The 13789-nt window shown below is 45.9% G+C and overlaps 1 protein-coding gene across 2 annotated transcripts in view; it reads left to right on the top strand.

The window, feature by feature from the left end:
- The window catches only part of OXCT1 (3-oxoacid CoA-transferase 1), a 71094-nt gene that overhangs the window by 14665 nt on the left and 42640 nt on the right, over positions 1-13789 (top strand). For both annotated transcript variants that reach the window (XM_077281414.1, XM_077281415.1), the window contains 10 exons: positions 1736-1871; positions 3046-3195; positions 4795-4901; positions 5283-5343; positions 7661-7768; positions 8010-8124; positions 10583-10677; positions 10937-10985; positions 12966-13038; positions 13132-13207. In XM_077281414.1, coding sequence (XP_077137529.1) covers positions 1736-1871; positions 3046-3195; positions 4795-4901; positions 5283-5343; positions 7661-7768; positions 8010-8124; positions 10583-10677; positions 10937-10985; positions 12966-13038; positions 13132-13207 — 970 coding nt within the window. The remainder of the gene's footprint in view (positions 1-1735; positions 1872-3045; positions 3196-4794; positions 4902-5282; positions 5344-7660; positions 7769-8009; positions 8125-10582; positions 10678-10936; positions 10986-12965; positions 13039-13131; positions 13208-13789) is intronic.

Below are 13789 nucleotides of genomic sequence, written 5' to 3'. Positions count from 1 at the left end.
GATGGTGATCTGTTGGCTTTGCACCTTTTGGAATTATGGCTAAAAACAGTTAGCATTGGTGTTGTCAGACATAACATGTTCCCCAATTGATTTTAGCATACTTAATGAATGTTCTGGAAAACAATGCCAGGCCTGGATTTTTTTTTGATTTTTTTTTAAAGAAATGCCATATGACATGGCACCTGACCCCACAGGCCGGACATATGAAAAATGAGGTAGATTGTTGTCACATGCAGGACACAACCAGGACTGACCAGAAATTCCTGCAGCTCCTTTAATGTTGCTGTAGGCCTCTTGGCAGCCTCCAAGATTAATTTTCTTCTTGTGTTTTTCATTGAATTTTTGAGGGATATTCAGTTCTAGGTAATGTCAGTGTTGTGCCAAATTTAAGCCACTTCTTGATGACATCTCCAGATTTACCATTTAATGCCTTAGAAATGTTTTGCTGCCTTTCTCCTGACTGATAACTTTCCACAGTGAGATCCCTTTGCTGTGTTGTCAGCTGTTTGCAGTCCATGGCTTCTGTTGTAAAATGCAGCTAAGAAAATGGGGTTAAACAGAATCCCTATAAATAATGGTGGCCATGAACTGACTACTATGTGCCAGGGGCTCACTAGGTGAGGTCAAGGTGGGCACATGAGCATTGATGCAGAAGGCAGTTGAAGCACATGTGAAATGCAGAGGTACTGAATGCCACAGGCAGACAGAAGACGTTCTGGAGACCACAGACAGGGAGGAGAGCTCCTAATAAACCAGAAACATGTAGTAGAGGTACTGGAAGCCACAGTCAGGCAGGAGATGTCCTGGAGACCACAGAGAGGTAGCAGAGGTCTTGGGAGACTGGGAACAAGTAGCACAAGTACTGGAAGCCGCAAGCAGACAGACGTTTTGGAGACCGAAGACAGGTAGTAGACGTACTAAAAGCCACAGGCAGACAGGATACATCCTGGAGACCGCACTTGTTGCAAAAGTACTGAAAGCCACAGGCAGCAGGTTGCACAGGTACTAAAAGCTGCAGGCAGCAGGTTGCACAGGTACTGAAAGCCGCAGGCAGCAAAGAGACCTCTTGGAGACCACAGACAGGGAGCTGTGCAAAATGAAACTTAAAGTCTTACTAATAAGACAGGTGTGAGTCCTGGAAGGCCTTATATAGGCTCAACATATGGGTACATTGTGCTTCTGTCAAATCCCAAATCAGTTCTTACATGTTTGCCTAATTTATTAAAATTCTGTATTGACACCAGCCAGCTGGTGGTATTAAGCGACCGTCAACACGTGTGCAGGTCGTTAATCCTTTAATAACCTCTTAGGGTTATTTAATATGTGCACAGAACAGATCATCTAGTGCCAGTGTTCTCGATGTTCTCGGCAGCTTATGTTTCCACAAGACAATGTGCTGCCGAGAGAACGATGATATTTGAAGGAAACCATGGATCATTTCACCCGCTGAATGAGCATTTTGCTTTTTCATCAGGTGAGCTTTAGCCTGTTTGCTCGTGGGGTGACCTCGATGATCGTACAAGCACTGTGTCTCTGCACTGTAGACCACTCACGTCCCATTTTATATTGCGATCACGTCACTTTCACGGTTACAGAATCGGAGCAGGTTTTTTCCTCTGCTGCCGGCTGCACTGCTGTGAACGTCATGGCGGGTAGTGATCAGGAGGCGAGCGCGGGACCGCAGTTTGGCCAAAATTTTCAATGTGTCACAATTAACTTTTTCTTGTTTTCGCAGAGTGGATGACTTCGGCCTGGGCTTACTCCTGAAAACCAAGCAGATCAAGCGCATGGTGTCCTCCTACGTGGGCGAGAACGCGGAGTTTGAGAGGCAGTATCTCCAAGGAGAGCTGGAAGTGGAGCTCGTCCCGCAGGTGACCCGTCCTTAGCGTCTCACTCTGGTTCTTATAGGTGGAGCATACGGAGTGAAAGTGGGGCTACGCGGTAACTTTTGCCGTGACGCTTGTTGCGCGTCCAAAGATCGCTTTATGCCGCTGATATATTGCAGGTTAATGGGATCACATTGTGACCTGCAAGGTAGCACAACAAGCAAGTTGCACAGAGTCAGATGGACTTTTTTTTTTGTGTGACTTGCTTGCAGCGGTCGCAGTACCTTACGGGTCGCAATGCATTAATCTGGCGGCAAAAAGCGATCTTTGACATGGCCTAGTGTACCCCGGTATAATGTCCAAGTGCATAAATCCGACCCCACAGTCACATATACACACAAGACTACCATCACAGTACTGTAATAACGGTATTATATATGTCACACTATGGCGTAACGTGAATCTCGTGTGCTCCAATGCAAAATCTCCAGCACGGCCATTAACCATCACAGGTCTTTAATGGTATTGTTCCAGACTGCAACCCTTGCACCCACTATAGGTCAAAAATTATCCCACAACATTGCACCTCAGGCGGTACCTTTTATTTAAAGTAGTGTCATATTTCTAGGATTGATGGGGGTCTAACTTGATTCTGACAATGAAGGGGCTTCACAGCTCAACAACGCTCCTGGCCGCCAACCAGGTAACTGCTGCCTGCCCTGTTCAGCTGAATGGAGTCATGATGCATCAGGTGGCCAGGGAAACCGCGGTACAGAAAAAAAGACTAAAGGCAATGCAGCACAACAGCACTGGTGGTGATCAGAGATCGGACCCTCGTGGATAATTAAAGCGGACCTATCGCCAGTCTTGGGGGCTTTTTTTTTTTTAACAGACAGGCGATTTTCCTAAATGACACTTTTTAGCAAAGTTGGTCACAACGGCCCCCCCGTGCCCCCTGAAAAGAGACGACTTTTGCTAGGTCTTGCAAGTTGTGGGATGGGGACTTTTACACCATTGGGCTGCAAAATTCTGATCATCCCCTGCTTGTTCAAGGTCTGTTACTGGCCGCACACTTGGTCGTCCGTTACGCTCCACCTGCGCCCCGCTGACCTCTTACACGATTTTCCTGCTTTCTAACTCCACTTAATGGAAAAAGATTTTCTTGTTATAGAAAAATAAATGTTTCACCGAGAAATTGTGTTTTCTTATCCCCCTCCAGGGGACACTGGCGGAGAAGGTCCGGGCCGGTGGCGCAGGGATTCCAGCCTTTTATACCGCCACGGGTTACGGCACATTAATCCAGGAAGGAGGGGCGCCTATAAAGTATAATAAAGATGGCAGCATAGCGATCGCCAGCGAGCCGAAAGAGGTGAGGAGGATTTATGTCTCGTCTCTCGCTGTTACTTTATTGCTGCAGGTTCCCGGGAGCCATAAAATGATCGACTTCAGAAATGTTCTTCTCTCCTGATCTCGGTGACGCTGCGGATACTTAAAGGGAATGTGTCACCAGAAAAGGACATATTCTTTAAATCTATTTTTTTATGTTTAATGCCTGTTTGAAAATATTATTTTTTTAACATTTTTCATTTCACATTCTATATCCACAATGGCCGCTATGTGTTATCTCTCACTTCCTCATCTTCACACGAGATTTTTCAGCAGTTTGGTTATCATCACGGACTGGATTACCGAGACTGATAACACCTCTATATACAGCAGGTAACACAGGATCCACCATTCACAATAGGTGATGTCACAGCTCACCTCCTCCTCCTGTACAATGACTGATAACACCTCTATATACAGTAGATAACAGGATCCACCATTCACGATAGATGATGTCACAGCCCACCTCCTCCTGTACAATGACTGATAACACCTCTATATACAGTAGATAACACAGGATCCACCATTCACAATAAGTGATGTCACAGCTCACCTCCTCCTGTACAATGACTGATAAGATAACACCTCTATATACAGTAGATAACACAGGATCCACCATTCACAATTGATGATATCACAGCTCACCTCCTCCTGTACAATGACTGATAACACCTCTATATACAGTAGATAACACAGGATCCACCATTCACAATAAGTGATGTCACAGCTCACCTCCTCCTGTACAATGACTGATAACACCTCTATATACAGCAGGTAACACAGGATCCACCATTCACAATAGGTGATGTCACAGCTCACCTCCTCCACCTCCTGTACAATCACGGATAACACCTCTATATACAGTAGATAACACAGGATCCACCATTCACAGTAGGTGATGTCACAGCTCACCTCCTCCTCCTGTACAATGACTGATAACACCTCTATATACAGTAGATAACACAGGATCCACCATTCACAATAGGTGATATCACAGCTCACCTCCTCCTCCTGTACAATGGCTGATAACACCTCTATATACAGTAGATAACACAGGATTCACATCTTATAAGATATCAGTGTTTTCAGGGTTTCTATTCGTTTTGTCTTTCCATGAATGTGAAGTGCGTCGTTCGCTGCCGTATTCAGGCAGAGGTGTGGGAGATGTTGCTCTGCGTCTCCACTAGGTGGCGCTCTTGCAGCAGATAACATTTGCTTTGTGCATTTGATCAGATTTCTCTCCATGGAAGGACATGGAGACACTTAGGTTCTTGTATTTTGGGGAAAAAAATAATTTTTGCAGTTGGGTTTTTGTAAACATTTTACACTTTTTGCTTTCTAAAGCTTTTGTGTTGTACTGTGCATTGCCGGCTGCATAATGAGATAACTGAGAATCTGCTAGTGGAGGTTCGGTGGGGGAGGGGGCGACATTTATGTTCTTTTTAACATTGGCAAATGATCAATGCCAGCACAGTTCCCAAAAAAATATCAGTCTTTACAGTCCAAAATGGTCAGTTCATGGAGTCTGTGTGGTTGTGCAGCAGAGATGGATTGGCATTCTAATGAGACTTTTCTCTCCCAGGTGAAGGAATTTAATGGCCGCCACTTTGTTATGGAGAACTCCATCACTGGAGACTTTGCACTGGTGAAAGCCTGGAAAGCGGATCGTGCCGGGAACGTCGTATTCAGGTGCGACCATGAGCTGAATATCTGGCATTAGTAATGTAGGAGACCAAAAGGGAGGAAAGGCCGCGTGTAATGCCATGTTTCACCAGTAGTGGCCGCTGCAGGGGATATGTATAGCCAATGACCGGTTTCCCGGGTTGATCGTGCAGCCCCCGGCCGCCATTATACCTCCATAAAGGGCATGTCTCATGAGCGCCCCCCACTGTCCATCCTGAAGGCGCATGCCCTGTGAATGCCCCCACTGCTGTGTCATTACAGAATGGGTCGGCCATGTAGAAGCGGCGCGGACCTGCGCAGCAAACTGAGCTCTGCTGCATCCGCCATGATCCGGCCGTGGACATCATTGTAACGTAATTGACTCTTTTTTTTTTTTTTAATAAACAGGAAAACGGCGAGAAACTTCAACCAGCCGATGTGTAAAGCCGCCAAAGTGACGGTGGTGGAGGTAAGTGCCAGCTGCGGCGTTACGTGGCGCCGTACGTTTACTCGCGCTTTGTTTACTTCCCTGCAGTCGATCACTTTCTGTCCTCCCATGTGATCACTGACGCCAGTGATTGGCTGCAGCGGTCATGTGTGATAGTCAGGGTCACATCGCTGCACACATGATTTTTAGACGAGGCACAGGTGGCCGCTGTATGTGTCCGTGCCATTGTGATTGCGCTTGTTGATGGTTTCCCAGCGGTTAAGCACCACTTTGCAATATATAAATCTATTTGTCTCCATGGCAACAGACTACAAACATTCCGCATGTAGTCTGCACATACTGCTGTTCACTCCTTTCTTCACGCCTACATAAACTTAGGCTCTTTTTCTCTCTGTTACCATGGAGACCCATAGATCTGCATTGGAGCTGTATACACAAATGACTGCATCATTATTATAAAGGTGGTCTCTAATTTTTTTTCACTCGAGCAGTTTGAAGACCATTTCTTCAAGTCCTGTGTCCATATTTGCTACGTATGTTTATGTTTAACCCCTTCACCCCCGGAGCTTTTTTCGTTTTCGTTTTTTGCTCCCCTCCTTCCCAGAGCCATAACTTTTTTATTTTTCCGTCAATATGGCCATGTGAGGGCTTGTTTTTTGCGGGACGAGTTGTACTTTTGAACGACATCATTGTTTTAGCATGTCGTGTACTAGAAAACGGGAAAAAAATTCCAAGTGCGGTGAAATTGCAAATAAAGTGCAATCCCACACTTGTTTTTTGTTTGGCTTTTTTGTTAGGTTCACTCAATGCTAAAACTGACCAGCCATTATGATTCTCCAGGTCAGTACGAGTTCATAGACACCAAACATGTCTAGGTTATTTTTTATCTAAGTGGTGAAAAAAAATTCCAAACTTTGCTAAAAAAAAAAAAAAAAAATTGCGCCATTTTCCGATACTCGTAGCGTCTCCATTTTTCATGATCTGGGGTCGGTTGAGGGCTTATTTTTTGCGTGCCGAGCTGGCGTTTTTAATGATTCCAATTCGGTGCAGATACGTTCTTTTGATCGCCCGTTATTGCATTTTAATGCAATGTCGCAGCGACCAAAAAAACGTAATTCTGGCGTTTCTGATTTTTTTTCTCATTACGCCGTTTAGCGATCAGGTTAATCTTTTTTTTTATTGATAGATCGGGTGATTCTGAACGCGGCGATACCAAATATGTGTAGGTTTGATTTTTTTTTATTGATTTATTTTGATTGGGGCGAAAAGGGGGGTGATTTAAACTTTTATATTTTTTTTATTTTTTTCACATTTTTTTTAACTTTTGCCATGCTTGAGTAGCCTCCATGGGAGGCTAGAAGCAGGCACAGCACGATCGGCTCTGCTACATAGCAGCGATCATAAGATCGCTGCTATGTAGTAGAAAATCAGGTGTGCTGTGAGCGCCGACCACAGGGGGGCGCTCACAGCCACCGGCGATCAGTAACCATAGAGGTCTCAAGGACCTCTATCGTTACCATTCAGAAGCATCGCTGACCTCCGATTATGTGACGGGGGTCGGCGATGACGTCATTTCCGGCCGCCCGGCCGGATGCGGTAGATAAATGCCGCTGTCTGCGTTTGACAGCGGCATTTAACTAGTTAATAGCGGCTGGTGAATCGCGATTTCACCCGCCGCTATTGTGGGCACATGTCAGCTGTTCAAAACAGCTGACATGTCCCGGCTTTGATGCGGGCTCACCGCAGAGCCCTGCATCAAAGCAAGGGAGATGACATCGGACGTACTATTCCATCCGATGTCAGTAAGGGGGTAAAGGAGTATTCCCATCTCCAAGATATTTAGAAAATACCTCCAATTAGAAATGTAGTATAGTTCTTCTGATTCGCTATGTCGATTACCCAATGTGTGACTTTGCAGTAGTTAGGTATCCATGGTTATGAGCACTCATATAATGAGTTAGTTGTTAGTGGTCGTAACTATGGATACCTAAGCTTCTGTAATGCCCTACATGTCACATGGCGAATCAGAAGAACTATACTACATTTCTAATTTGCGTTTTTTTTCTAATTTTTGTAAAACTGATTTTTGTCGGTGAACATTTCCCTCTAAGTACAGAACCTTTATTTTTAGCGGTAATCTGAATGTCTCCGTACCCCAGATTGGCGGCTGTACGGCAGCACACGGAGGTTGAGCAGCTCTGTGTTAAGGTGCCGGAGCCCCAGCTGCAGATTTGGGGTCTTTACTGCCCATTTTCTCGCCTCCTTTGCTTTTTTCCGTATTAGTGGACCGGATCCTCACCTTGTGATTTTTTTTCAGTGTCACGTTTGATGCTTTCAGGTGGAGGAGATCGTGGACACCGGAAGTTTTGCGGCAGAAGACATCCACATTGCCAGCATCTACGTGGATCGGATCATTAGGGGCGACAACTATCAGAAGAAAATCGAGGTATGATGTGATGTGGCTCGTTAGATCATGGCTGCTGTATAATGGCCCCCGGACACAATGTTCTCGGCCACCGTCATGGTCTCCTCTGATCATGGCAGGAAGGAGCTCGGCTCATTATTTCCCGGCCTGCTCCTTGTAATGACGTTCTTTCAGGTCTGCTCCGTGACCTCGTCTGGCATTGACCACTTGTTCTAGCGCTAATGGCGTCTCTTCCCTGCCTTCGCCTTCCTGTCTTCATTAGAGGCTCACGATACAGAAAGCCGAAAACGCCGCGCCGAAACCGAAGAAGGAGTCTGACCTTGTGAGAGAGCGGATCATCAGACGAGCCGCCCTGGAGTTCCAGGATGGGATGTATGGTATCCTTTATGTGGGGGGGTCATGCCGCTACCTCAGGAGCCCGGTACATGCCCGGAGATGATAGTTTTTATTATTTTTTTTTTTGTTAGTCCCTTTTGTTGGACCCTTGGGAATAGTCCAAAGCTGTACTCCACAAACTTGTAGGTATTGGGTCCTGCTATGGGGCTCCAGTGATGATGACATAGAGCAACCTGGGAAGGTGTTGTAGACTGAAATCCATATAGACGGAAAGAATTGTATGGACCAAGCTTAGGCGCGAGCTCGCTCTATACATGGCGCGGACGCCGGCTGTATAACACAGCAGGCACCTACGGCGGGTGTGATCTAGCATAAGTCCCAGCCGATCAACGCCGTAGATGCTGCATCTAAAAGCGCACATCTGACAGCACGCTGCGTGGTTCCACTAGTCTGCAGTCACATAGAGTATCTGCACACTTTCAGGAAAAATGTGGACATTCCCTTTAAGTCGCACAGTGGGAGCTGAACACGCCATTGCTTGATCTCCGATACTACGAACTGGAATACTTCTGCATTGTACCATTGGTTAGTGTAATAGTTCCGCCTCCTAGTGCTTACACCTGGTGTAATAGTGCCGCCTCCTATTGCTCAGACCCAGTGTAATAGTGCCGCCTCCTAGTGCACACACCTGGTGTAATAGTGCCGCCTCCTATTGCTCAGACCCAGTGTAATAGTGCCGCCTCCTAGTGCACACACCTGGTGTAATAGTGCTGCCTCCTAGTGCTCAGACCCGGTGTAATAGTGCCGCCTCCTAGTGCTCAGACCCAGTGTAATAGTTCCGCCTCCTAGTGCACACATACAAAAAAGCAATGGAGTACATGTCCATAGATAATTAAATACAATTTTATTAAATCACAAAGTCACAAAATTCGAATATATACAGGTCAATAAACATACGAATACAACTCATTCAGTTTGAGAGAACTGGGTAGCACAGACCAAAAACTGATGTGGATCTCGCAGACGTCATATACCGCCATAAAGTGCATAGTGCAAAAGTGTAAGGGCATTTAACCAAGGGTATAGTAAAAACGTAAAAGACAAGTTGGTGAGCCCTGTACACAGGCTCAAAAATGTCATAAGCATCACAGATTACCCTCCAAGTTCTTACCCATGTATTGGCGTCAGACAGGGATCCACACCGTTGCCCCAACGCGCGTTTCGCGTTGGCTTCGTCAGGGGGCGGTGCTGCTGGATATCCGGAGGCATTATTTATAGGTCCCCCGCTAATAAGTAATACTTCCACCTGTTGCGGCGCATGTCCGCCACTCGCCTGGCCAGGTAATGCATCACGAGCGGCATCCAAGGTGGATGCAACATGCAAATTTATTGAATATTATTTAAAACCACAGGTTGAGACGCTGCCCTCCTATGTCAGGGACACTACGGACGTCCTGAGATGGGTTGATGGCCTTGTCGTGGAGAGGGATATGTTACTAGTGACGGTGGATGTGGAATCTTTATACACTAGCATCCGCCATGTGGATGGGATGCGGGCCTCTAGGTTTTTTCTGGAATCCAGCAATCTGGATCCTGACTTACGTGAGCTGGTGTTGGAGCTGTTGGAGCTCATCCTGACACACAATTTTTTTCGTTTTTAAGGATCGTTTTTTTCTCCAGCTATACCCTCGGTTAAATGCCCTTACACTTTTGCACTATGCACTTTATGGCGGTATATGACGTCTGAGAGATCCACATCAGTTTTTGGTCTGTGCTACCTGGTTCTCTCAAACTGAATGAGTTTGTTAGGAGTGTCCTAAGTACATTTTGTTGATACATTTTCGCCCTGTAAGCTCTCCCCACGGTGGTGTAGAGCATGGTGGAGAAATTTAGGAATTTACCCTCCATTTTGGGCTTATTTCTCCTAGTGCACACACCTGGTGTAATAGTGCTGCCTCCTAGTGCTCAGACCCGGTGTAATAGTGCCGCCTCCTAGTGCACACACCCGGTGTAATAGTGCTGCCTCCTAGTGCACAGACCCAGTGCAATAGTGCCGCCTCCTAGTGTTCACTCCAGGTGTGATAATGCCACCACCTAGTGCTTAGACCCAGTGTAATAGTGCTGCCTCCTAGTGCTCACTCCAGGTGTAATAGTGACGCCTCTTAATGCTCACACCCAGTGTAATAGTGCTGCCTCCTAGTGCACAGATGTAGTGCAATAGTGGCACCTCCTAGTGCTCACACCTGGTGTAATAATGCCGCCTTCTAGTGCTCACACCCGGTGTAATAATGCCGCCTCCTAGTGCTCACACCTGGTGTAATAGTGCTGCTTCCTAGTGCTCACACCTGGTGTAATAGTGCTGCCTCCTAGTGCTCACACCCGTTGCCTCTATTCCATGGTCTGCTTATTGCTTTTTTCCGGGGGATCCCACATTTATTGGAAGCCATTTATATTGTCATTGTGTCATTATTGATTCCTCCTTCACTCGCAAAATTTCAGCAAATCTGGGGATCGGAATTCCGAATCTGGCGAGTAACTTCATCAAGAAGGACATCACCGTTCACCTACAGAGTGAAAATGGCGTCCTGGGCTTGGTATGTTACACCGTTATTATTCATTGTACACCTCAGAGCAAAGTCGCCAAACCCCCATATTTCCATCAGATTGACCCGCTGTGTCTGCGGGGAGGAGGAGGGAGCAGGAGGAGGGAGCGGAAAGAGGGAGCAGGAGCGGCACAAGACCGCGATCCAAATGATGGATTGCAGGGTAACTTGTTACCTCTCTGCTGTAACCACAAAGCTGCAGGGTTAGAATATAACAGACTGGACACTAAATGTGCACATATGTTTCCAGGGCCCGTATCCCACGAAAGATGAAGTGGATCCCGATCTTATCAATGCAGGTACGGATGGTTCAGGTTACTAAAGTGAGTGCAGCTCTGGGGTATAATACAGGAGGTAACTCAGGATCAGTAACGTAATGTATGTACACAGTGACTGCACCAGCAGAATAGTGAGCGCAGCTCTGGGGTATAATACAGGATGTAACTCAGGATCGGTAATGTAATGTATGTACACAGTGACTGCACCAGCAGAATAGTGAGTGCAGCTCTGGAGAATAATACAGGATGTAACTCAGGATCAGTAATGTAATGTATGTACACAGTGTCTGCACCAGCAGAATAGTGAGTGCAGCTCTGGGGTATAATACAGGATGTAACTCAGGATCCGTAATGTAATGTATGTACACAGTGACTGCACCAGCAGAATAGTGAGTGCAGCTCTGGGGTATAATACAGGATGTAACTCAGGATCAGTAATGTAATGTATGTACACAGTGACTGCACCAGCAGAATAGTGAGTGCAGCTCTGGGGTTTAATACAGGATGTAACTCAGGATCAGTAATGTATGTGCACAGTGACTGCACCAACAGAATAGTGAGTGCAGCTCTGGGGTATAATACAGGATGTAACTCAGGATCAGTAATGTAATGTATGTACACAGTGACTGCACCAGCAGAATAGTGAGTGCAGCTCTGGGGTATAATACAGGATGTAACTCAGGATCAGTAATGTAGTGTATGTACACAGTGACGGCGCCAGCAGAATAGTGAGTGCAGCTCTGGAGGATAATACAGGATGTAACTCAGGATCAGTAATGTAATGTATGTACACAGTGACTGCACCAGCAGAATAGTGAGTGCAGCTCTGGGGTATAATACAGGATGTAACTCAGGATCAGTAATGTAATGTATGTACACAGTGACTGCACCAGCAGAATAGTGAGTGCAGCTCTGGGGTATAATACAGGATGTAACTCAGGATCCGTAATGTAATGTATGTACACAGCGACTGCACCAGCAGAATAGTGAGTGCAGCTCTGGAGTATAATACAGGATGTAACTCAGGATCAGTAATGTAATGTATGTACACAGTGACGGCGCCAGCAGAATAGTGAGTGCAGCTCTGGAGGATAATACAGGATGTAACTCAGGATCAGTAATGTAATGTATGTACACAGTGACTGCACCAGCAGAATAGTGAGTGCAGCTCTGGGGTATAATACAGGATGTAACTCAGGATCAGTAATGTAGTGTATGTACACAGTGACGGCGCCAGCAGAATAGTGAGTGCAGCTCTGGAGGATAATACAGGATGTAACTCAGGATCAGTAATGTAATGTATGTACACAGTGACTGCACCAGCAGAATAGTGAGTGCAGCTCTGGGGTATAATACAGGATGTAACTCAGGATCAGTAATGTAATGTATGTACACAGTGACTGCACCAGCAGAATAGTGAGTGCAGCTCTGGGGTATAATACAGGATGTAACTCAGGATCCGTAATGTAATGTATGTACACAGCGACTGCACCAGCAGAATAGTGAGTGCAGCTCTGGAGTATAATACAGGATGTAACTCAGGATCAGTAATGTAATGTATGTACACAGTGACTGCACCAGCAGAATAGTGAGTGCAGCTCTGGAGTATAATACAGGATGTAACTCCGGATCAGTAATGTAATGTATGTACACAGTGACTGCACCAGCAGAATAGTGAGTGCAGCTCTGGGGTATAATACAGGATGTAACTCAGGATCAGTAATGTAATGTATGTACACAGTGGCTGCACCAGCAGAATAGTGAGTGCAGCTCTGGAGGATAATACAGGATGTAACTCAGGATCAGTAATGTAATGTATGTACACAGTGACGGCGCCAGCAGAATAGTGAGTGCAGCTCTGGAGGATAATACAGGATGTAACTCAGGATCAGTAATGTAATGTATGTACACAGTGACTGCACCAGCAGAATAGTGAGTGCAGCTCTGGGGTATAATACAGATGAGTAATGACTTGCATGATTGCTGTGTCCTTTATTTTAGGTAAAGAGACAGTGACTGTTCTTCCAGGAGCCGCGTACTTCTCCAGTGACGACTCCTTTGCCATGATTAGAGGGTGAGTCGTCTGTTCCCATGCTGCCTGCTCTCGCTAAGTTAAGAGAGTAAGGAGTGAAGTTTCCAATATTTTCCTCCTGTGTTTCCCACATAGGGGACATGTGGATTTGACGATGTTGGGCGCCATGCAGGTGTCGAAATACGGAGATCTGGCCAACTGGATGATTCCTGTGAGTACCGCTCACGCTCTGGTGTTCGTGTGTAGTTGCAGTGTGTGGTGGATACGCCGTGGGTGTCCGGTCCTGATTAATGGACTGTTGTCCCGTTCGCGCTCCGTAAAGCAAATCGGCAGCTGAGATTGACCCGCGGTGCAGATTTCATAGGCAGCGTTTCACCCTTTCCAATGTGGAGGGGGGAGCCCATGGCAGTCCCTTACATGCTTATTGCTGTGCTTTGTCACGGATCTGCAGAAAACCTTTAGGTGTGAACAGATTTTTATCTTCTATTCCCGTCTTTCATCTTGGTCTGGGCTACCTTGACTTTGCAATCTGTTAAGTTGCACCAATACCCAAACATTATTATTTAAATGGTTACTCCCATCTCCATGTCCCACTCCGACCACTGGAACTATAAACATACTTGTTCTGCAATAGCCCGATCTGTAATAATAGAAAATCAAATAATCCGAGCGGTAAATGCCAGAATTGTCGTATTTTAATTGCCACAATCATGCAAAAATAAAAGATAAAAAAAGCGATCAAAATAAGTCATATATCCTATAGTGGTGCCAATATAATCTATAGCCTGTCCTG

This window comes from Ranitomeya variabilis, chromosome 1, assembly GCF_051348905.1.
Source record: "Ranitomeya variabilis isolate aRanVar5 chromosome 1, aRanVar5.hap1, whole genome shotgun sequence".
Lineage (NCBI taxonomy): Eukaryota > Metazoa > Chordata > Amphibia > Anura > Dendrobatidae > Ranitomeya > Ranitomeya variabilis.
The sequence above is the reverse complement of the archived record's forward strand: the minus strand, read 5'-3'. Positions and strand labels throughout refer to the sequence as shown.